Source organism: Boleophthalmus pectinirostris, unplaced genomic scaffold, assembly GCF_026225935.1.
Source record: "Boleophthalmus pectinirostris isolate CB_2022bp ecotype Guang Dong unplaced genomic scaffold, ASM2622593v1 HiC_scaffold_22, whole genome shotgun sequence".
Lineage (NCBI taxonomy): Eukaryota > Metazoa > Chordata > Actinopteri > Gobiiformes > Gobiidae > Boleophthalmus > Boleophthalmus pectinirostris.
The window spans coordinates 1,535,681-1,561,074 of record NW_026571190.1 but is presented as its reverse complement, the minus strand read 5'-3'; the positions used below and the strand labels follow the sequence as shown (position 1 = coordinate 1,561,074).

Genomic DNA, 25,394 nt, shown 5'->3' with positions numbered 1-25,394 from the left:
AGTCATTTACCACATTAGTAATGTATAGAGTGTATTTCTGATTAGTTTAAAGTTATCTTCATTGAAAAAAACAGTGCTTTTCTTTCCAAAATAAGGAAATTTCTAAATGACCCCAAACTTTTGAACAGTAGTGTAAATATATATTAATTTAAGACAAGAAAATTCAAGCATTTAATAATAATAAAAAAGAAAATACAAACTATAATTATCATTTATTTTATTTTAACTGTGTTAGCCAAAGTATAAAAGTGCGTGTGGGCGTAAGTATGAAAGCATGCCTCCTCCCATACAATTAAATAAACGTGGCTGGTATTCAAGTCTTCTGGCGCTGGGCATTTCCTCTGGACCTGCTCTGTCTCAGTACGCAGCCCCCGCTCTCTTTGTGTTTATGTTAAGTTTGGGCTGCACCATCCTACTACCACGCACTTACTCTGCTTTATTGGTTCAAATGAAACTGAAAAGATGCGTCTGCAGTTGTTGAACGTGCTCACATCACAAAAACCACAGATACAAGTGTGATTTCATTTTGCAAACTCTAGTGTGGACACATCAGTCTGTACTTCTCCGGAGTACTTTTCCATGTTTCCCGTAATCTGGAGGAAAAATTAAAGTGTGTGTGTGCTGCAGGCTCTCCGACGCTGACAGGACTTCCTCCCCAACCTTAGGAAATGCCTCAGAGCTTTCATATTGTGTCAGAGTCCTGGAGGAGCTCAGAGCAGCGCTGGACTGTGCTGCAGACCTACACCGGGGCTACACTGGGACTACACTGGGACTACACCTGGACTACACTGGGACTACACTGGGACTACACTGGGACTAAACCTGGACTACACTGGGACTACACCACAACTACACTGAGATTACACCAGGACTACACCAAGACTACACCGGGGCTACACTGGGACTACACTGGGACTACACCTGGACTACACTGGGACTACACCGGGGTTACACTGGGACTACACTGGGACTACACCACAACTACACTGAGATTACACCAGGACTACACCAAGACTACACCGGGGCTACACTGGGACTACACTGGGACTACACCTGGACTACACTGGGACTACACCGGGGTTACACTGGGACTACACTGGGACTACACCACAACTACACTGAGATTACACCAGGACTACACCAAGACTACACCTGGGCTACACCGGGACTACACAGGGACTACACTGGGACTACGCCTGGACTACACAGGGACTACACTGAGACTACGCCTGGACTACACTGGGATTAGAGCAGAACTGCACCAGGACTGCAGCAGCTGTCATGGATCTTCACGCTGGTTTAAGCGGCGGGAGGATGTGTGTGGCCGGGCTCTTCCTCTGGTGCCTCCTCTTGGGCGCTCTGGACGTCCGTGCTCAGAGAGGTGAGTCGCACAGTTCACGTCTGGGACAGAGGGCAGGGCAGCAGACATGTACATGACACCAGTGAGAGGTCAGGATCAAAACAGAAACACACAGTTACATAATGAGAAATAGTTAGGCCTATAAATAAACTCTTAACAGCCTTACCAGGTTTACAAGCTGGACAGTCGTCTCAAAGTGCTGTACTCTTTATCTTTACGTGTTCACTCCACACCTGGAGTTGGCACATTATGTATGTAGCTCATATATGGAGCTCACAGGACAAACCCGCACACAAACCCACTGCTTATTGTTCATTTTTGGTCAAACTCCGTCCTCCCTCAGCTCAGTCCTGCACATCCACGGCTCCAGACTCACACTGTGCTCCAACACACACATGACCCTGGTGGTTCTAAAGCCGCAGCTTTGGGCTGCTCCTCATTTCAGTTCTGCAGCAGTGACTGGAACCTCCTTCAACAGACTTTAAAACCTAACTCATTTTTACCTCTGTCGACTTTTAAAAACTCCATCCAGAGTATTTGACAATATCATTGCACATGTTTTTAACACTTTTATATCTTTGATCTGCAAATGTTTCACTGTCTCATGTCTCTAGTCTCTGTTTCATGTTATGGTTGGTGTGTGAGTGTGTGTCTGTGCTTCTGTTTTAATCTGCTTCTTAGTCAGGTCATCATTATAAATGAGAAGTGTTCTCAAATAACTTAACTGGTAAAATATTGAATAAATGAAAGAAAGAAATAAACAGGGTTGCCAACTGTCCCGAATTACCTGGGACATCCCAAATTTTGGGTGAATTTGATTTGTCTCGGATGAGACAGCTCCAGTCTCATATTTCAGTCACAGCATCAAGGTGTGTTCAGACTGCGGCGTCAAAAAACGCCCTGGACACCTTCATTTGGACGCCTTTGCATTTGACTTTGGATATATTTATAATTCGCTAATGACACAGGTTCGGTCCTGGTTTAGACCTGGTATAGTCCTAGTTCAGTCCTAGTCTACACATGGAAGACTCTTTCTTTATTTTTATGTGTTTTATTGATTTAATGTATTTATTGATTTATTTATTTATTTTCTATGATTTTGTTCTTATTTGATTTTACTGGTTTTATTACTTTAAGACTAGTATTATTTTTGTAGTTTATTTGATCATTTTATTATTGTTGTTATTATTATGTATTTATGCAGCACTTTGTTTGTGAAATGTGCTGTAGAAATAAAATGGATTGAATTGGATTGGATAGTGTAGTCCTGGTTTAGTCCTAGTCCAGTCCTGGTTCAGTCCTGGTTTAGTCCTAGTCTAGTCCTGGTTCAGTCCTGGTTTAGTCCTGGTTTAGTCCTAGTCTAATCCCGGTTCAGTCCTGGCCTTCACAGTCAATATTTTGATGAAGTATTTTTGGTCTTTAATAACAGCAGAGGTGCTTGACTCATTCTGAAGGATCCTTGAGGCGACTGTAAGAACCATAGAGCATTAATACTGTTTCAAGAAAACATGAGATTTAAGAAAAACTTGTTTTGACTATTACTTAAACACAATACATCCAAGCAAGTACTGTAATACTTTACCAAAATGATACTGAAATGAGTAGGATTATCATCTGGCCAATGAAACCTTGTGATTTCTGTTACTGTTCAACGTGCACAGGCACACACCCCAAATGAGGGACACTCATTTGGGGTTGAGGAAGTTGGTAACTCTAGTAGCTCATGGACTGAATATATAAAGGACACAGCTACACCATGTTCCAAATAAGAAGTTCTTGTGCAGGAGCTTCCAGTGTCCCGTCGATTTGAGCTCCCGAGGCAAAAGTTTAGCAACAAGTCACATTTTAAAAGTGTTTTGTTTTATTGTCTGTTTTGACCATTAGACCTTTTTCACAACAGCCAGAAGTGCCGCGATGTCGGGTCAACACAAGGTCCTTTGTGGACGTTGTAGGATGAAGATTTGGTGATGGGACAGATTTATGAGCTGGTGGAGAATACGCCAGACATTTCCACAGATATTTTGCTCTAGAAAAGTATTCACCGGGAGTTCCATTTACCCTACATCGTTACACTTCTGGCAGTTGTGAAAAAGATCACTTAAACCTGTAAGCACTGACATGTGTGTGTTAGATCTGAGTCAGAATCCCTACATTGGATGATTGAATAGTTTGGATTTAATATTTGATTTTATCATTATCATTTTCTTTGTAACTTTGTTCAGAAAGTCGCTGTATATTTAAAATATCACTATATTATAATAGGAAATTCACACTATGATATTAGGCGTATGATATTTGTGTTAAATATTATATATTTAACTCTATTTAATATAAAAATGTCAGTGTTTCCAGTCAATTCCTTCTCTTCCTTATTTGATAGAAGATATATGCTTGTTGAAATGAGCCCAAATTCTTCTAAATGAGTGAATAATGGTGATTGTACAGTGAGACATTATTCAATGGATAAATTGTCCTGTGGATATGCAGTCCCTTCTGACTGGAGCTGGACGTTATGGGTGACGCCACACTCACTTCGTCCACTTCTTTACATAGTCTATGATGTAGCTACAGTTTCCCAGGGAATCTGCCAGTGTTTGGATTCTGTACGCCAGTTGCCAGAGCCACCACAACCTTTTCCCTTAATAAATCTTTCTGCACACAACTGCACAGCAGAGCTCCAGTCCTCGTGTGAGTGCCACACCACAACAGACTGGTCCCACACTGGACTCACAGCTGGACTGGGTGCAGTCTGAGTGAGGTGAAAGTGCTTGGATCACAAAGCCACTGTTGCCTTTAAGTGACTTACTGATATTGTCTTTGTGTACATGAACTTGACTAGGATGAAGAATTAACCTAGTGGGTCTGGAAATTTAGACAGTACAGGAACCTGAAGATAAGGCTAAATGGTAAATGATAAATGGTCACATTTTTCTATAGCACTTTTCCACCTTCAAGGCACTCAAAGCACTTTACAACAAGGAACCACTCACCCATTCACACACACATTCACACACCAGTGTACGCAGACACTGTGGGTAAGGTGGGTTAAGTGTCTTGCCCAAGGACACAACAACAGCATTCATCTGTGGGAGCCAGAATCACACCAGCAACCTGTGGGTCAGTGGATCTGACCGCTCAACCTGTGATGTTTATGTCGAGAGCTGGATTCAAACCAGATCAGTGGGCGAATGCTCTACCAACTGAGCTACTGCCGCCCCACAGGTATTGGTATTGAAGCATTGTGAAACCAGTCTTGCTGTCTGCTTCCAAATGCTGGTGTGCTGTTCAAGACCAACAAATCTCCATTAAGGACCTCAGAAACAAGAAGCCAGAGCGTGGTGCAGGAGACAGTGTCTCACTGGCTTTTGGCTACAGACCAGGACTGTATCTCCAGTAGCACTTAAATGGACTCCACCCAGAAAGGGAAGGAGGGCCAACCAAAAACAACATGACAGCTCAGGGCTGGAGCAGATGGGGCTGCACTTATGTTCCAATGGGAACCAATAGGATTAAGTGAGTACAGATACATGTCTAGCCTTGCAGCTCCTCCACTGAGCGGTCAGCCAGTTCCTTTAAAAGCACGCACATGAGAGCTAATGAACATTTATATCAGATGAGAACATAGTGAGGGATCATGAGGTTTGGAATCCTTCAGCTGTGACAGAGATGATGATCCTGTTGTCTTCTCTGTAGACTGTGAGGAGGACCTCATGTCTTCTGTAGACTGTGAGGAGGACCTCATGTCTTCTCTGTGTGCAGGCTGTGAGGAGCTCCCTGTGTTCAGTCCGTCTCCACTGGTGGTGAAGCGCGGAGACTTCGCCACAGCCACATGCTCCATCTGCAACAACTCCTGTGACTATGAGCTCCGCTTGGAGGAGGCCTATCAGTCCAGCTTCGAGAGAGGGAACCAAATGGTCTGGAACATCTCCAGTCTGAGACTGCCGTGGAGTGTCAATATATTGTGTTATATATTTGACAGAAACTGTACACCTGTTTCTCTGGATGTGATCGTTTACAGTGAGTACCTCTCATTGTTCTGATGTAACACATGTGTAAGAGACTAAAGCTTTCTGTTCTACAGAGCCTCCAGAGAATGTGTCTGCGAGCTTTAAAAATCGCTCAGGGTCTTCGCTGGAGAGCCCCTCTGGGCCCCTGAAGGAGGGCCAGGTGTACTGTCTGCAGTGTGAGGTGGAGGCCGTGGCTCCTGCTCAGAACATGACGGTGACCTTTTACAGGGACTTCAGGGAGCTGCTTGTCATGAGAAGCAGCAAAACAGAGAAACATCCAGTGAGCGAGAGCTTCTGTCTGGACTACAGTGTGAGCAAAGAGGACCATGGGGCCACCTTCTGGTGTGAGGCCAGACTGGAGCTGGGACCTGCGGGTCCACAGTCCCCTCCAGTGGTCAGGTCACACAACATCACGGCTGTCGTGCACTGTGAGTGTTCACTGGAGAGAGTGCGTGGGGAAAGTGGGATCATGTTTATTTGAATCATCTTTAACACATTTCTATGACACATGAAGCCTATGGCTCTGCTAACAGCTCAAATGTACACAGTAAATATAATAACTGTCTTATGTGTAGATGCGCCGTACAGTGAGGGCCCCGAGGAGCCACAGCTCCTCACTGTGAACCAGGGCCAGTCAGCTGAGCTGGTCTGCAGAGCTGAGGGGAACCCCCCGCCTCTGTACAGTTGGAGCCTCCCCTCAGGCTCCGACTACAGGGGCCCTGTGCTCAACATCCCCTCTGCCTCCTCCCAGCATGAGGGCCCCTACACCTGCACCGCCTCCAACGCTTTAGGGGCCGTCAATAGGAGCTTCACTCTCACAGTGCACGGTCAGTATCACAAGTGTACAGACGTCATGTTGTTGTTTCTTGGTCTCACCCTCACTGGTGCACACCCACTACACTTTTATTTTCTTAATCAGTGGCACATGTAGGATTCAGCAGTGTCATGTAGTCATTTTGGTACAGATGGAAGTAAAAATGCTCTGCTCTAGTGTGATGTACCAGCACTTTGTTGTAATGACATTTACGGTGACGTCAGCTCCCATTGGACCACAGTTTTCTAACACAGAACACAGCACATTTGTTTCTTTTATTAAGTTGTTTTAGATCAATATTGTGATTTAAAATGTCCAATTTCCACGAGGGTCAGAGGTTAGAGGTGATGTTCTTTAATGAACACATCGGCTTGTTACAAACATGTAAGAGTTTGTCTGACTGCCTCAAGCTCCCAGAGAAACCTGACCTGAGGACCATGGGGCCACCTTCTGGTGTGAGGCCAGACTAGAGCTGGGACCTGAGGGCTCACAGCCCCCTCCAGTGGTCAGGTCACAGAACATCACGGCTATCGTACACTGATTTAATCTCATCTGATTGAACACATTTGGCTCTTCTGCCACATTCTGTGACTGGAAAGTTCAGGGACACAACAGTAGAATGTGCTTGATATCACAGTCAGAGCCACACACTGTACATGACATTACATGGTACAAGTCAGAGAGTAAATAATGCACCACAGTGTGAAAATCATTCTCTAGTGGTACTCGGTTTGTTACACAGTCACGTAACAGCCAGAAGGAACCTGTCAGGAACAGAGAACCACCGCAGTGCAGCCCATCGATCATCCCCAGGTGATGATCTTTACAGAGGTTTGTTCAGGGGAACAGCATTACAACATACCAACAGCCCTCATCCATTCAAGTGAGATGTAACAATATATTTGAAGTATTTTGTTTGTCTCAGATGTGACGACAACAGCAGCACCAGCGGCCCCTACCACGACCACAGCAACACCATATGTTTGCACGATGAGCGCATCAACATCGGTGGTACCGCAGAAGACAACAGTGATACCAGAGACAACAGCAGCTACAGCTGAACCAGTGCCCAGTGTAAAACCTACAGAAAAGAACTGTGCAGGAGAATCATCCTTCCTCCACCACAGCCTCTGCACCTCCATCTTTGTCTGGGTGTGCTGGAGGGTCGTCTCCCTGCTCTGAACCTCCGGCTCTCTGCGGAGCTGCAGGAGAGATGGGGGGAACAGTGAAGGAATGAAAAAAGGAAAAAGTTCATCAATTCAAATTAGGAAGTAGCTCGTTGTTGTAGTAGGCTTGTAGTTAGCAGTAGTGATAGTAAATGCACAGACAGTTTACACACAAGGACCACATTTCTGTCTGTCCATTTAACAAAAAAGGTGTTGTGATTTTTCAACAATTTTTAGTATATCGCAGATGTCTATCCAGGAAGTAAAAAACACCAAATTGTCAAAGTAGGAAAATTTGAAAAAAAAAAACAACAAAACAAAACAAAACATAAATCTGTTAAGCCCAAAGTCTTTGTTGGGACACATCCTCGGGAGAGGAGAAGTACAGATATACTGAAGGTTTTCTCATCATGTACATAGCCCACATGGATGATCTTCTCGGTGTCTAAATGAAGCTAAGACTTGATGCTTTCTGTCTGGAGTTGAATAATGACATCATATAACATGACCAATAAGTACACTTGGCTCAAACACAACCCTTTCATTTTCACTGGACAAAAAATATAAAATTAAACTGAAAATAGTCTTAAACTTAAAAAAAAAAAAAAAAAAAAAAAAAAAAAATACATATACCTTCTGGGACACCAAGGAATTGTAAAAACAACATGTAGTCATCTCAATAAATGATTTGCCAAATACACATTTGACACTGTTTTTAGTAGGAAAAGCCAATATGGTGCCCCTCTGCTACCCATGTGCCAATTGGCAAATCATTTATTGAGATAAAAGGGAGATAAAAGAGATAAAAGGGAGAGGCCGATGGCACAGATTGGCAGCCTAGCTTCCGTCAGACTGCCCCAGGACAGCTGTGGCTACAGTGGTAGCTCGCTACCACAAAGTGTGGATTGAATGAATCTGATCTGTAGAGTGTCAGGTGTCTTGAAAGGCGCTCTATAAATGCAATGATTAAAAGCAAATTATGATACACAAGGACAGTAAATAAAACATTTTCAGATAATTATAGTCTCAATATGACCCCCCAAAAAATCTATAAAATAAAATAATAATAATTAATGAATGATATTGTAATATTGTTAATTCTCAAATGTTCATAATTTCCACTTTCTGCTGGTAGAGTGACATATAGGCACTCTCTTCTTTCTCTGGTTTTGTTGGATTGTTTTTGTACATTTGCATGGTACATGGCAATGATGCTAATGCTAACACAACAAAATGGCCGCCAGCAAGCCACATATGAGGGCGATGGGGCGAGGCCACGGGAGCTGGGAGGAGCCACGGGGGGTTGGGCGGGGCCACAAGCTGAAAACAATATGAGAGTACCTCAGACTGTGGTCATTATTTACATGCCTGGTTTAGACAAAACATTGAGTTTTAAGTCTGGAGAAACAAGTTTTAATGTAAAAACAGCAAAGGGGATTTTTTTTTTAATATATAATTTTGCCTATTCTGGCTGCACTTTTTGACTTCTGGTTTGGTTATATTTGGAGATAAACATGTATGGTATTGATGGATGCAGGTGATTTTATGTTTTACATTGCTATATAACTTTCATATGTACACATACATTAGAATTGTTTTTTGCAAAAGCTTAGTTTAAAAGTCTATTATTAAACAATGCAGTTAGGTTGTGACATTTGGGGACATATTTGCTCTTAAATTGAGCTGTGTTCATTTAATGTGAAAATGACAGATCTGGCTGTTCTGCTGAGTTTCCTCTGAATACATACTGTAGATATACGGCATATTGGAGTTGCTCTTATCAGATTTTTTATGGCAGTGGCAGTGGGTGGGATCTGGGTGGGATCTGGGCCCATGGGTGGGCCATTGAGCTTAAGGGGTCTTAAGTTAACTGTCCAGTCTGTCATATGCACCTTAAGGATTGGTTGTCACAGTGCACAGAAGCCCTCGTCATTATAGATATTTTATGAATCTGTTTGTTTTGTTTTTTTATTCTTTGTTTTGCTCGAAGTACAACTACAATCTCAACAGGACCTGGACTAAACTAGGACTAAATGACGAGAATAAACCAGGGCTAAACTAGAACTAAACCTGGTCTGATACGGCACTAGAACAGAACAGTCTGAAACAGGAACAAATCATGTCAAAATGATGTATATCAAGGCTATGCTGTGACTAAACCAGGTCTAAAACTGGTACCCAGCACGTCTTCATTGTTCATGATATTTCAGATGTTTTCAAATGTACTTGTCCCACATTCAGTGTGTCACTCACTCACAGGAGAATAAAGAGTTCATGAAACCAGCCTGATTTTGGATGTTTTTGTTGCACTGAAAAAAATACAAAACATATGTGTTTACTCTGAAGGGGCTTGCATCTCCATAAACCTGACTGTTCCTTGGTCTTGTTTCCATGGAAATGTTCTTTTGGCTACAATCTTTTACAGTATGGAATAAAACATCAAACGGCATGGACCGTGTTCCAAACTGTTAAGTTGTTAATGTGCTGTTTCCATGGAATCATGCAGGTGACACGTAACCTCAGAAAAGTACACAGTGTTACCTTAGTATTTTGCTCCTCGAGACGTTCCCAGACCAGCCCAGAGACATAGTCCCTCCAGCGTGTCCTGGGTCTTCCCCGGGGCCTCCTCCCGGGGACATGCCCGAAACACCTCCCGAGGGAGGAGCCCAGGAGGCATCCGGAACAGATGCCTGAGCCACCTCAACTGGCTCCTCTCGACGTGGAGGAGCAGCGGCTCTACTCCGAGCTCCTCCCGTGTGATTGAGCTCCTCACCCTATCTCTAAGGGAGCGCCCACCCACCCTGCGGAGGAAACTCATTTCGAGCGCTTGTATCTGTGATCTTGTCCTTTCGGTCACTACCCAGAGCTCATGACCATAGGTGAGAGTAGGAAAGAAGACTGACCGGTAAATCGAGAGCTTCGCCTTTCGGCTCAGCTCCCTCTTCACCACAACTGTCCGATACAGAGACCGCATCACTTCCGATGCTGCACCGATCCGCCTGTCAATCTCACGCTCCATCCTCCCCTCACTCGTGAACAAGACCCCGAGATACTTGAACTCCTCCACTTGGCAAAGACTCTCCACCCACCCGGAGAGGGCAAGCCACCTTTTTCACCAAGAACCATGGCCTCGGACTTGGAAGAGCTGATCCTCAAGTAGTAGTTTCCACAAAACCTTTAAATGAGTGGTAAGCACTCAGAGTATTACTATATTTCTACTTGAGTCTTGTTATTTTGAAGTAACAGTAGACCTGCTCTTACTGTAGTACATGTGGGTGAAGCCTCCTCTCCCTCTGTAGCATAACAGATGAGTTATTTTCTTATGTTATTTTCAATCTTACATGTTTTAAGTGTGATTTATTAACACATGTTTGAGCTGCTGCTGTGAGTCTCCTCATGACTGTCCCTGTCGGTGGTGAAGTGTTGAACATCAGCTGTTGTTACTTCCTGTAGGACGCCTCCTGAAGCCCGGTGGTCCTTGGAGAAGGGTGTTTCATGTGTGTTTAGGCCTGTCATGACAACTATATCATGAATCCAATCCAACTTTATTTGTACAGCACAATATGAATTAACACATTAAATAAAATAAAGCATAAAATAAATAAGCAAGTTAATAAAAAGTGAGTAAAACTGTGTTTTTAAGTGACACTTAAAGTTATCAACCAAAGAGGGGCTCTTAATGTGAGGGGGGAGAGTTTTCCAAAGTTTAAAATGAAAATGAAATGAAAATAAAAACATCTCACGTAAACATTGTCTGATTAAAAAGAAAATAAGAGGATTCATGGTCATGGAAATTTCAACCGATACTCATAACTGATCATTTGTGTGTCATTGTCTGTGTTGGGGAGTAACAGATTACATGTACCGGGGTTACGTAATCAGAGTACAAATTATGAGTAACTGTATTCAGTTACAGTTACTGTTTCAGTGAGTGGTAATTGGATTACAGTTACTTTGTTGAAATAAATGGATTACAAGGCGGTATTTTCCTGTTTTCACATTTTGGGCTAAACCAGGTCTAAACCAGGACTAAAACCAGAATTACAACCAGAACTAAAACCAGGTCTAAACCAGGTCTAAACTGTATGACACTAACAGTAGGTGAACATATTTTTAAAGCAGCAGTGAACTCATATAAAAATCATTTCTCTATCAATAATATTTTTAATATGTTTAAGTAAAGTCTGGACTTTTGATTTTCTTTTAGCCGATAAAACAAAACTTCCCTACAGTAAAACAAAAAGTCTGTTCATGGAGACTTGGACTCAACAGACAATTTGAAGAACAAGAACAAGAATTTTCAGGATGTGGTTGGTACATTCATGTAGTTTTCAAAAACATGACAATATCAAGTAATCCAAAGTATTCAGATTACGTTACTCACAGTAATTTAATGGATTACGTTACAAACTATATTTTGGGGTATGTAATCTGCCCTCAATAGACCTTCAGGTAAAAAGGAAGGACTGACAAAGAACTCCACGCTGTTTAGACCTGGTTTAGACCTGGGTCAGTTCTGGTTTAGACCTGGTTTAGACCTGGGTCAGTTTTGGTTTAGACCTGGTTTAGACCTGGGTCAGTTCTGGTTTAGACCTGGTTTAGACCTGGGTCAGTTTTGGTTTAGACCTGGTTTAGACCTGGGTCAGTTCTGGTTTAGACCTGGTTTAGACCTGGGTCAGTTTTGGTTTAGACCTGGTTTAGACCTGGGTCAGTTCTGGTTTAGACCTGGTTTAGACCTGGGTCAGTTTTGGTTTAGACCTGGTTTAGACTTGGGTCAGTTCTGGTTTAGTCCTGGTTTAGACCTGGTTCAGTCCTGGTTCAGTCCATATACAAAAGTTATTTTGGTGAAAGTAACTTAAAGTAATGCAATAGTAATGTAATGCCTTACATTTTAAATGCAGTAATATTGTAATGTAACGAATTACTTTGAAATGACAGTAATAGGTAATAAATAACGCATTACAGTTTCAAAGTAACTTGCCCAACAGTGGTAGGGGAATACATTTTAAAAGTCACCTTCCCAACACTGGTGATTGTTATGCAACAGTAAAAGTAAAAGCATGCAGACCTACTTGAATTCTTTTTGCCACATTGTGAAAGCGTTTGTTTTGTTCTTTTCCTTGTCAGAAGTATCATACAAAAAAACAAGATGAACCTTACAAAAGTGGCATCAGCTGAGGTTAGACGTGACAGAAGTTCCCCGTCTCTGGTGAGTCACAGAGAAACTGAAAGAACACAAAACCCCGGCATGAGGTAACATGAGCCATGATGTCATTACTGAGGATGCAGCAGCAGTCTCTTCTGGAGTTTCTGGTGATTCCAACCAACTAAATAAACGAGATCAGATCTGAGGGAGCGCTGCAAGAAACATCATTTTAAAGCTCTATATTAGACAAAAGTGACTCTTGAGAGACATGGTGCTGTTCCCTCCAAAACACACCTGGACTTATGTCTTGTTTCAGTCACATGTCTGAGTAACTCTTTATTCTTACTTTATCTACATCTCCAACGCTCAAAATGCTCTGTTCTAACTTGTGATGTCATGAAGTGATGGTTTTCATGTTAGCAGCTACCTCTTAAAACCCACTTTTATTCTCTGGCTTTTAACACCGTGTGAGTTGTGTGCTCCTCTGTGTCTTTTATTTATTTGTAAAATATTTTATTGGTTTTATTTTTATTTATTGCTATTCTATGATTTTGCTTTTATTTTATTTTACTAGTTTTATTATTTTAAGACTAGTATGATTAAACCTGAGTGTTTATTTGATCTTTTTATTATTGTTGTTATTATTCTGTATTTGTGCAGCACTTTGGAAACTGTTTGTTTGTGAAATGTGTTGTAGAAATAAAGTGGATCGGATTGGATACCTTTTATTTAGTTCAATAGAGAATTACAGTTCCAGGACTGGAATCATCCAAATGATTCTAGTGAAGGTGTGTGGAGTTTTTCAGTTTGAAAGAAGAGCTCACCTCCAGGTCTGTTTGTGATGAGGAAACAACATTAGAACATAGATCAGAACCAACACAGTCACAGCTTTAAACCAACTCAGAGTGACCAGTCGTGTATTGTGGGCACAGAGAATCAGCCAGAATCAGAATGAGAATGTCAGTCATGTGCTGCTGTGATGAAGCACAGACATCAGAATGCAGAGATTAGTGCTCGTTCATAAAATAATTGCCCCAGACCTGGAGTCAAACCCAAAAGAAGCAAAATTGCAGTGAACAAAAACAAAACAAAACAAAAAGATTTTATCAAATGTTTAAATTAGCTATCACTGTTTGTACATTTAAAAAGGCCAAATTAAGTATTAATTTAAAGTATAGAGCAGGGGTGTCAAACTCATTTTGGTCCGAGGGTCATATCCAACCGACTTTGATCCCAAAACGGCTAGAAAACTCATGGCATATAAACCCCCAAAATAACAATACCTTCAAATATTTGTGTAGAGAAACACAAATCTATTACAGAAATCTTTTTTTAATTGATGAATTCTTTCTTTTACAAAATATTATAATATTATGAACAACCTGAAACTTAAAAAAAAAAAATGCAATTTCAACACAATGTTTTAACATTAACTTGTATGTAAACGGGAACAAGTCCATTTTTCTTGCAAAATCCTGCACTCGGCTCCACTTTTCTCATGTTGGACATTTTTCTGATGAGGGGGTCACGGTCAACAGTCAAAACGATCGTCCTTTAAGAGCGTTTGGAAAGAGGCAAGTCTTCATTTGTGCTGCTCTGGTGGGAGGGGCCACATACAGAAACGCTGGAGACGCTGCTGTGATAAACACAGCAGAAAATTAACAAGATTTTAATAGAAAATTTAAATATTTTAGTAGAAAATCAGCCGAGGGCCAGATTAAAGGTCTTGGAGGGCCGGATCTGGCCCCCAGGCCGTATGTTTGACACCTGTGGTATAGAGCTTGCATTATTTAGAAAATCACATGGGGGGGGGCTCAGAACCAGTTTCTCAAAGCACTTGGTGATGATTGGGGTAAGTGCTACGGGGCAGAAGTTATTAAGGTTGGTTGTGAGTTCCCTTTTTGGGACTGGGATGATGGTGGCAGATTTTAAACACACTGGAATGACTGCTTGTTCCAGTGACAGGTTAAAAATGTCAGTGAAGACCTGTGCTAGTAAAGTTTGATCAAATATTGTGTTCCTGAATCTAAAATAATGCAGGACAGAAAATACACAAATCATTTAAACAATATTTAATGACAGTTAAAAATGAAAAACAAAATATAAACAGTTCAGACACAATTTATTTGCCAGACATTACTCATATTTACATATATATTCACATATACTTTTTACAGGATAAACATAAAACAGATCAGTGATGTCAGCCCCACGGTGTGTGTAATTACAAGTATTTACATTCAACTTTACTCCAGAGGTCATGGTATAAAGTAACATTTACATTTTTAAAATGTAATGGGTAAATGTAATGAAGAACTGTAGTTACACTTTTCAGACAATACTTTAACGGACAGACAGTACTCTTACTTGAGTAATATACTGTACAGTGTAACAGTATTCTCATTTGAGTAATATATTGTACAGTGTGACTCCTATGTCTGCTTCTGGAAGAACTTTGTGGCCACAAAGTCCTTTAAGGGCATCCTTGAGCTTTGAAGAACTTGGTGGAGCAGTAGAAATATCTTACAGCACTTGTTGTCGAAGTTTTCAGCTTGTCCAAGAAAGGGTGGAAGTAAAAGGCTGGAGACCAACTGGATGTCTTATGCAGGAGAAGTCTAGTTACCATCAATAATACGGACCCGGGAGGGCTTGAAAAGTCAACATAGTATGATTTCAAAAGAGAACATAGTTTGATCTTGGAGTGTTCAGTGCAGGTGGCATAGTGACTGCAGGCACGGTGGAGGTTCTACTGCTCGCTGTGAGAGACTGCCAAAGTGTTTGCTCCAGCTTTTCTGGGCTGGTTGAGGATGATATATAAGGATGATGTGTTTAATCATTTGCTGCTGATCCACAAGCTTGAGCATGTCCTTCTGTCCCAGATGTTTGGTAAGCAGTGTTCACTGGGGCGGGCCAGTGCCACTGGTCTAACACTTCCTCCCTTCCTCCCGTCTTCAATGGTCCAGTCCGGACACTAGACAGAGAAGACAATGCTGAGATGTGGGTCCTGGGTATAAACAAATAAAATATAATACATCAATATTTGAAAACAAAAAACTAAATCTATTGTTGAGGAAAACAACCATTCCCATGCAGAGACTCCATGTTTACGCCTATACAATGACTTTTATACACCAACTATAGTGGGAGGTGCTCTTTAGACTTAGCACCTCTTCGTTGGTGCACATGAGCCAGGCTTCTTGGCACGTTGCACAGTCCAATCAGACTCCATCCGGGGTGTTATCTGGCTACCAAGTCTTGACATCATCCATATCAGTAGTTCTTGCTCTCTTTAGTTAGTTTGCTATTAGATAGATTGGAATATCCTGCATTTGTCTTGACATATGATTGTCACGGCTTTGATCAGAGCCCTTATCTTCAAATGACCTTGATACAATAATGAACTATAGAAGTGATTATACATAATAGCTAAGCCTAATTATTTATCCTAACACTATATATTGGGAAAGGTACAGATTTTTTATCTGACTTTAGCTGAGGCTGAGACATTGAAAGTGAATGTCCTTCAGGGTACGACATCAGTGAACTTCTCTATCAACCTGAGGACTGGCAGAGATCAGCAGTGGCTGGTACTGATGCAGACAGGGCAGTAAAAAAAAGAATTACACCTTTAACACAAAGTACAACAAAGACAAAGCTAACACATAATAGATACAACTTACACATATCCACATGCTCCTTGGATGGGGAGATGTTGAGTGCCTCCAGTGCCTCCTCCTCATATTCTGCTAAAAGAAAAGGACAGCATTTGTCATTGACATAGTTTGAGACTGATCATGTAAATGTTGACACTTAATGTTCCCTCAGTTATGAAGTATATTTATGCTACATTCATTTGAAAAGAATCAACACGTAATACACACAGTTGTGTGTCATATTAACTCACCCACGGGTTCAGCAGGAGCAGAGGAGGGGACACATGTGGAGGGGACACAGGGAGAGAGCTGCCAGTGTCCCCACACTTCCTTTTTGAGGATGAAGGTTGCAGAGCCAGGATCCCTGCTCTCCCAGACCTCCCTCCAGGTACTTCTGGAATGGGCACCAGATCTCACCAGCTGCTCGTCCTTTGCTGCTGGAGTGGGCATGAGCGTTTGTGCCTCACACTGGAGAAGAAAGGTGATCTCCTGGAAGCTCAGGGCATAGTGTAGGAAGGACTTAGGCTGTCATTGCTACGCAACTATCAACTATCTTCTGCAGCCTCCTCTTTCTGCTGGCTCTGGATGAGGTACAAAGTGTAGCCCTCATCACATTGTATTTCCCAAACTGGTGGATGTGCCTCTCCAGGACTTCAGCTTGGTCAGAGGCAGCTCCTCCTCTCACAGTCTCTTCCTTCACAGGGGCACTCCAGTCCCTCAGGGACAGATTGTCCTTGATCCTCTTGGCCTCCTCAGAAGTGTCCTGCAGCAGGAAATATATATATAAAAAAATAAACAATGTTTATCATTTTCTCGACAACGACAGACGAGTGTGTTTAGAAACATTACATTTATACCCCTCAGTTGAATTCATACTACATGTACCTAGATCACTACTTTAGTATTCATTTCACTGTCACTGTATCAGTTTTATAATGTATTTATATGGCCAAGCTTTTAGTATCAGCACAGCTACATATTTGCAGAAAGAATTTTTAAAGGACAAATCAGGTACCCTTTAATAAAACTCACAGAATACCAAATGTGAGTAATAACATTTTTAGATACCACAAAAAGTAACCTGTAGGACTAAATAATGATTTGTGCGAAACAGAATTCTCTAGTTACTCAAAGAAGAATGAATATGTGACAAAAACATGAACACATACTTATAATATTGCATATCAACTTGAAACTGAAATGTACAAGCTTGCAGCACTCCAGTGTGCTATAGTCCACACAACAACACTGTACAAATATATACATATAGTATAGTGCGTTTTAACCTAGTTATGATGTTATTTCATTATTCCAATCCAACTAGAGGAGTACAATGAATGATCACAACAACAGAATGAACACTGTACAGTTTTTACGAGCAAATTAATCACTCCTCGCGTAATATTACACATATATCGTTACTGTGCATGGTAAATGAAAGAGCAAGTCTGACTTACGAGGGGTAAAGTAATAAAGATGACTCCAAACTAACAATCACGGTGAACGAAACAGAGAGCAGCAGTCACCTTAGCTACAAATACACTTTTACTAGGGATGTAACGATATCCAAATCTCTTGGTACGATATTAGCATGATATTTTGGAGGCTGAGGCTGATATAATTGTAGACAGGACGATTTTTTTTCTGACAAGATTTTGGTGTGAATTATTACTGTCATAATAAACAAGAATTCAAGCAAAAAACATAAAACTTTATGTTGTCTGCGCTGAAATGAATAATGGGATATGTAGTTCCCAATGTTTATTAGCTATTGCTACTACAAACTCACTTTTACACATCGTATCGTAACATTAAAGTTACCGTTCAAACTTATCAAAGGCCAGTTTTAAACACCAGCAAATATGAGAGTTATCAAACTGTAAAACCACGAAACATGCGGAAATTAAAGACATTATCGCGGAAGCAGCTCACCGGGTTGTAGCTTCTCTGCGCCGCCTCTGGCCAAAAGCACATTACACCTGTAACGGTTTAGCGCAACCACAGAGAAAAAACGATACAAGGGTCTATGTTTAGGACCGTTTGGCTCAACAATCCCCGGTAGCCGCTGGTTCGGTGCAGACCAGTACTGAACGAGCTGCCAAACAAACAGGACAACCAAACCGCACCGTGCCTGTCCCGCTCGTCTCCATTGCGCGCTGCTTCTCCACACGGCGACATGTCTCTGGGGCGTCTCCTCCTCACGGCTGCGTGTGCGCTCCACACTGTCCCCCGCGTCCACAGTAAGTCCACTTTGTGTATAGAACTCTCTGTGTGTAGTACTCTCTGCTTATAGTATCTCTGTGTAAACTACCTTTGTGTATAGAACTCTCTGTGTATACCCACATAGCAAAAAATATCCGCGGCGGATACGCGGCGGATCCGCCCGGAGATTCGCGGCGGATCCGCAGAACGGATCCGCATCGGAGTTCACTTGCACATCGCCGCGGATCCGCCGCGCGGATACGCAGCGGATCAGCCGCGCCTCCGCCGCGGATCCGTCAAAATAAGCCCGGATCCGCGGCGGAGGCGCGGCTGATCCGCTGCGTATCTCGCGGATCCGCCCAGGACCCGTTTTGGATCCGCTTTCAGAACCGGGTTATCTGCCGCGGATCTGCCGCGGATCTGCCGCGGATCTGTTTATTGTGTCGTTAGGAGCCTAAATATGCTTCAGATTTAATACTGATCCACTTCCTACTGACCTAAATACACCAGCAGCATTTGCATTGTAATTGTACATAAACCTTTTACAGCAAGTATTAAAACTAGGATATAAAGGCTTAAATTTAAAAACATAAACTTAAACAATTTCAAAGTTGGATCAGTGATATCCTATCACTAAATCTCATTAGTTAAGAAAAAAAGAAACTTTTTTTTTTTTTTTTTTTTTTTTTACATTGTAAACAATATTTATTTAAATCATTAATTAGAAATCTTAGGACATGAATAATCATTATTAATGTTATAGGACTTATATACCCTTCGAGTTAACCAATGCTTCATTCTTAATATGAAAATGACAATTTACAGTTTTTACTAAAAATAGTTCAAGTTAAGCAAAGTTTTTGTTTTTTTTTAAATGGCAAAAAACAAATATAAGCTATATGAGTAAAAGCCTGGACAGATGAGACAGAGTGTAGCCATACCATACTGTTCAAACTCAAACTTAACTTGTGTTTACCACCACAGAACAATTAGACGGGTGGTTGTTCTTATAGAGTGTGCAGTGTGGGAGCTTCAGAGCCTCTGTCTTTAGCTTCAGTCTGAGGCAGATGTTTTGAGGCAGAGGTGTAGTGAGTCTGGCTCCTCTTCAGTCCTACTGGTGAAGATCCAGTCTGTCAGTGTCCAGCTCTGGGCTTCCCCTTTCTCACAGCATCTGAAATGACACCAGTGTGTATTAAACACTCCATTACACCTCTTATTCTTGTAAGGAGTTAGAGTTCAGGTTTGTGAAGAACATTGTAAGTCATGACAGTGGCTGTGTGATTTGAACATGAAAGGTAAACACTTGATTGGAGAGATCTATGCACTTACAGAGGCTCAGTCTTTAAACTCCACCACAGCATGTTCTGAAAGAAACAATATGCACAACAACAGGTGTGATTATAATGTGCATATGTTTAGTTATGAAAGTTAATAAAAGTAGGATAATACAGTAAACTTACACAGGGTCTGTCTCTACATTTTTGGAACTTGGCCCAGCAGAGGGAATTCTGTAAAACATCAAATAAGAGAAACACAAATATCAGTTTGGATCATTTCAGGCCCCAGTGTTTAATCCAAGTGCAGTATTTACCTCCAGAGGGTCTTTATCATGCTGTTATGTCCATCTTCTTATTAACCATAGTATATTCTGAAACAGAGATGAAAAACATTATTTAACTCATAGGAAATACTTTAGCGCAGTAAAACTGAACTCTTTTGTTTTAGTATAAGCCTGAGTATGAACATGAGACGTATTTCACTGCTGTTAATACACAATACTCTACTACATTTACTTTTACCACAACATTTAAAATATAATAATCAATTTATGATGGTGTTCATAGTCAATATCAGTGTAATATAGATGTGACACATTAGTGTTCATGTCAACATCTCTCACTGAAAGTCTGAAGCACCGTCTCAAGTCCCATAACAGAAAGTTAAGAGACAAAGTCAGATCTGACTCCAAACTAAATCTTCACTGTCACAGAAATCATTAAAAGTATTTACTTCTGATCAGCGTGCCGGGCTCCTGATGGGGACACTCAGCAGAAGGACAGGGGCTCCTGATGGGGACACTCAGCAGAAGGACAGGGGCTCCTGATGTCATCTGGGGAAAAACAACACAAGTTTTGGTTGGTTATCTAACGTTAGCTGTTAAAAGTTGTGCTTTTTATTACGTTACGTTATTGTATTATGGCACGTTGCGTTAAATTATTGTATTAAGGCACTGACATGATGCACTTTAGTCTCAACTCAACAGTCAACACTCTAGTCTACACAAATAATAATTATCTCTGGTTAAAAACACAACCAGATCAGACACCGGTGTCACCGTCGCTCCACAGACGAAGGGAGAGCGCCGAGAGCGGCGTCCAGCCAGAACCGAGCCCGTTAGACACGACCAATGATCACGGAGCAGAATTACAATTCTGTGATCGTAAAAATATACAAGAATATAAGTACCGTTATATAAAAATAGTATTTAGACTGGGATCTAGCTCAAGAGATGGAGTTATCCTGACTCCTGACCTCACATCGTCTTCATCACGTCAGCTGCTCCTGTCGCTAACTTTCCTACTGCACTCGTCAAAACTGATAAAACACACAGAGTCACACATGTAAACACACCACAATATAACGTTAACGTTATGTACATTAATGATGACTAATACAATTAACTTTTAAACTATTACTTACAGTGAAATCCACGGACAACAGGTGGATGTTGTTTCTTTCTCTCAGGTTCTGATAACGGCTGATGAGTCAGTGGCGCGTCCGCGCAGCGAATCCGAACCGGGTTAGCCGCGGATCCGCGCATTGATAGTACAAATCATTGTGTCAAAAACAAAGTGTTGTGTTAAAAGTACGTTCACAGTGCGGATCTAAGATGATTTAACCGCAGATTCTCTCTGTAACAGCAGGCCATCCAAGGGTTAGGGTTAGCAACAGTCAGAATGTGAATACGGAACAAATACGCAGCGGATCCGCAAAGCGGACGGACTGTGGGGCGGATTTGGCGGAGCGAAAGCGGATCCGCTGCGGATCCTTATGCTAGTAGGGTAGTATCTCTGTGTATGGTGCCTTTGTGTATAGTACCTCTGTATATAGTATTCTCTATGTATAGTACTCTCTGTGTGTATAGTACTTCTGTATATAATATTCTCTATGTATAGTACTCTCTGTGTATAGTACTTACTTTCTGTGCTTGTGTCCTTAGTTTTAGTTTTGTGCTGTGCAGCTCTGTGAGGAGGACCTCATGTCTTCTCTGTAGACTGTGAGGAGGACCTCATGTCTTCTCTGTAGACTGTGAGGAGGACCTCATGTCTTCTCTGTAGACTGTGAGGAGGACCTCATGTCTTCTCTGTAGACTGTGAGGAGGACCTCATGTCTTCTCTGTAGACTGTGAGGAGGACCTCATGTCTTCTCTGTAGACTGTGAGGAGGACCTCATGTCTTCTCTGTGTGCAGGCTGTGAGGAGCTCCCTGTGTTCAGTCCGTCTCCACTGGTGGTGAAGCGCGGAGACTTCGCCACAGCCACATGCTCCATCTGCAACAACTCCTGTGACTATGAGCTCCGCTTGGAGGAGGCCTATCAGTCCAGCTTCAAGAGAGGGAACCAAATGGTCTGGAACATCTCCAGTCTGAGACTGAAGTGGAGTGAAATAATATTGTGTTTTATATTTGACAGCGACTGTCCAACTGTTTCTCTGGATGTGATCGTTTACAGTGAGTACCTCTCATTGTTCTGATGTAACACATGTGTAAGAGACTAAAGCCTTCTGTTCTACAGAGCCTCCAGAGAATGTGTCTGTGAGCTTTAAAAATCGCTCAGGGTCTTCGCTGGAGAGCCCCTCTGGGCTCCTGAAGGAGGGCCAGGTGTACTGTCTGCAGTGTGAGGTGGAGGCCGTGGCTCCTGCTCAGAACATGAAGGTGACCTTTTACAGGGACTTCAGGGAGCTGAATGTCACAGGAAGCAACACAACAGAGAAACATCCAGTGAGCGAGAGCTTCTGTCTGGACTACAGTGTGAGCAGAGAGGACCATGGGGCCACCTTCTGGTGTGAGGCCAGACTGGAGCTGGGACCTGCGGGCCCACAGTCCCCTCCAGTGGTCAGGTCACACAACATCACGGCTGTCGTGCACTGTGAGTGTTCACTGGAGAGAGTGCGTGGGGAAAGTGGGATCATGTTTATTTGAATCATCTTTAACACATTTCTATGACACATGAAGCCTATGGCTCTGCTAACAGCTCAAATGTACACAGTAAATATAATAACTGTCTTATGTGTAGATGCGCCGTACAGTGAGGGCCCCGAGGAGCCACAGCTCCTCACTGTGAACCAGGGCCAGTCAGCTGAGCTGGTCTGCAGAGCTGAGGGGAACCCCCCGCCTCTGTACAGTTGGAGCCTCCCCTCAGGCTCCGACTACAGGGGCCCTGTGCTCACCATCCCCTCTGCCTCCTCCCAGCATGAGGGCCCCTACACCTGCACCGCCTCCAACGCTTTAGGGGCCGTCAATAGGAGCTTCACTCTCACAGTGCACGGTCAGTATCACAAGTGTACAGACGTCATGTTGTTGTTTCTTGGTCTCATTTCCAAAACAGTGTGTGGAGTTGTGTCTGAAAGAGCACGTGCACAAACACACAACAGACACACAGCTTATGAGTAGGTCCTGAGCTTAGGCCCCCTGCCGCACCTGAAGACCTCAGCTGAAGACCTCACAGGGTTCACAGGGTGTAGACCAGAGCGCTCTTGTGGCTGTTAGTCTTTTCCTAACCTGGCCATCAAGAGGAATTCTCTGTACTGGAAGTGCTCACAGTTAACAGCCCTCATGGAGTCAATATTATTGGTTCTATTGATATTGGTTATTAGCTGAGGACAGAGCATGTTAAAACACACCTGTTCTGCAAAAACTACTTTTCCAAGCTTTTAACCATGTTATATTTGTTTCCCACCACCATTTACTCACCTGAAGTTGAATGTAGAGGTATTCGTGCATGTCTGGAATCTTTAGTCACTTCTTTTCGATCAACTTAATGTTTTCACTCTCACTGTTACACCCCCACTGTGATGTACACACTTCCACTACACTTGTATTTTCTTAATCAGTGGCACATGTAGGATTCAGCAGTGTCATGTAGTCATTTTGGTACAGATGGAAGTAAAAATAGTGTGATCTGCCAACACTTTGTTGTAATGACATTTACGGTGACGTCAGCTCCCATTGGACCACAGTTTTCTAACACAGAACACAGCACATTTGTTTCTTTTATTAAGTCGTTTTAGATCAATATTGTGATTTAAAATGTCCAAATTCAAACATAATGATCCACGAGGGTCAGAGGTTAGAGCTGATGGTCTGTAATGAACACATCGACTTGTACCATAATCTCACTCTCACAAACATGTAAGAGTTTGTCTGTCTGCCTCAAGCTCCCAGAGAAACCTGACCTTCTGTTTGTCCCTTCTCTCCAGTCAACTATGTGCCCATCATCATCGCCGTGGTAACAGTGCTGGTGCTGCTGGCATTTGCAGTAGCCTTTGTGGTCTACATGTTCCGTCGCCGCCGCCACCAGGCCATACCCACCACCGAGTGAGGGGGACACTGCCGAGGCCATCGAGAGTGGGGGGGCCAGATCATGTGACCTGGAGTCAAACCAGGACTTGGGAGGTCTCTGGACTTAAAGAGGACTGACAGAGTGTGTGTAAAGGTGCTGTGAACTGAGATAGGGAAGTGTTAATGAGGCAACAAGAGTATATTACTCAAGAAAGAGTATTGTTACGCTGTGCAATATATTACTCAAGCAAAAGTACTGTTATTTTGTACAATATAGAACTCAAGTAAGAGTACTGTAGTGGAAGTACTCTTCCATAGTAACTGGAGTAGGTTTCAGATGTTTGTGCAGCCTTGACCCTGTAGACCACAGGTGTCAAACATAAGGCCCGGGGGCCAGATCCGGCCCTCCGAGACCTTTAATGTGGCCCTTGGGTGATTTTCTACTAAAATATTTTAATTATATTTTCTATTAAAATATTGGTAATTTTCTGCACCGCTCAGCATAGCGGCGTCTCCAGAGTCTCTGTACGTGGCCCCTCCCCCCAGAGCAGCACAAATGAAGACTTGTCTCTTTCCAAACGCTCTTAAAGGACGATCGTTTTGACTGTTGACCGTGACACCCTCATCAGAAAAATGTCCAAAATGAGAAAAGTGGAGCCAAGTGCAGAATTTTCCAAGAAAAATTGACTTATTCCTGTTTACAAACAAGTTCATGTTAAAACATTGTGTTGAAATTGAATTTTTCTTAAAGTTTCAGGTTGTTCATAATATCATAATAAAAAAGAGTTCATCAATTAAAAACGATTTCTGTAATAGATTAGTGTTTCTCTGCACAAATATTTGAACTTATTGTTATTTTTGGGGTTTATATGACATGAGTTTTCTGATCCGGCCCCTTTGAGATCAAAGTAGGTTGGATACGGCCCCCGGACCAAAATGAGTTTGACACCCCTGCTGTAGACCATCAGACTCCATCCGATGTTTAAATGTGTGCTGTGTGTCAGGGGGAAAATAATGGGAGTTCTGGAGCCAGAAGTGCCCACCCTGGAGCCAGAGGTGCCCACCCTGTTGAGACTGTTTCAGTGGAGTGTAACACTGTAGCCTCTATGAACACAGCATCACAGTGTTGGCTCATGGCTCATAGATAAAGGAGCACTGTGGAACCTTTCTGCTAGAGGTCACACAGTATCTTCAGTACCTCAAACAGAACTTGTTCATTTCAAACAGTTTGCAGTGCTCCAAAGTTCTTCCTCACTGATCTTATACATTCAGAGTGTCCTGATGAGTCACAGTTCTTAACAGTTTTTCACAACTCTCAGAGACCAGAGCGGAGTTTTGCCATGACAGTAATGCTGACAACTAGCATGCTAATGTGCCCCTCCTGATTATTGGACAATAAAACTGCTCCTGCAACCCCATTTCAAAATGAACTGCTAAACTGGACAGTACCTGGAGGACTAAAGGAGAGAGTGGTGCGGAGGAGGGATC

At 42.4% G+C, this 25,394-nt stretch overlaps 2 protein-coding genes and 1 long non-coding RNA gene across 5 annotated transcripts; 2 read left to right on the top strand and 1 right to left on the bottom strand.

Moving 5' to 3' along the window:
* The first annotated feature begins 665 nt into the window (after positions 1-665).
* Positions 666-9,630, top strand: LOC110157778 (cell adhesion molecule 2-like). The gene is made up of 5 exons (XM_020922154.2): positions 666-1,381; positions 5,120-5,377; positions 5,442-5,795; positions 5,943-6,194; positions 7,107-9,630. The coding sequence occupies exons 1-5, from the start codon at positions 1,282-1,284 to the stop codon at positions 7,361-7,363; spliced, it is 1,221 nt and encodes a 406-aa protein (XP_020777813.1). The 5' UTR covers positions 666-1,281; the 3' UTR covers positions 7,364-9,630.
* Positions 9,631-18,252: 8,622 nt separating this feature from the next.
* Positions 18,253-24,707, top strand: LOC110157780 (nectin-4-like). Its single transcript, XM_020922156.2, has 5 exons — positions 18,253-18,386; positions 21,819-22,076; positions 22,141-22,494; positions 22,642-22,893; positions 23,825-24,707. The coding sequence occupies exons 1-5, from the start codon at positions 18,323-18,325 to the stop codon at positions 23,944-23,946; spliced, it is 1,050 nt and encodes a 349-aa protein (XP_020777815.2). The 5' UTR covers positions 18,253-18,322; the 3' UTR covers positions 23,947-24,707.
* On the bottom strand, positions 19,032-21,819 carry LOC129410450 (uncharacterized). 3 transcript variants are annotated; one of them, XR_008632871.1, is made up of 7 exons: positions 21,049-21,819; positions 20,881-20,943; positions 20,359-20,780; positions 19,940-19,996; positions 19,809-19,856; positions 19,678-19,712; positions 19,032-19,519 (listed from the first exon to the last, which is right to left on the bottom strand). It is a non-coding gene; the product is annotated as an uncharacterized LOC129410450 (long non-coding RNA). The 3 variants fall into 3 exon arrangements; XR_008632869.1 differs by having other exon boundaries at positions 20,359-20,943; XR_008632870.1 differs by having other exon boundaries at positions 19,826-19,856; positions 20,359-20,943.
* Positions 24,708-25,394: the final 687 nt, after the last annotated feature.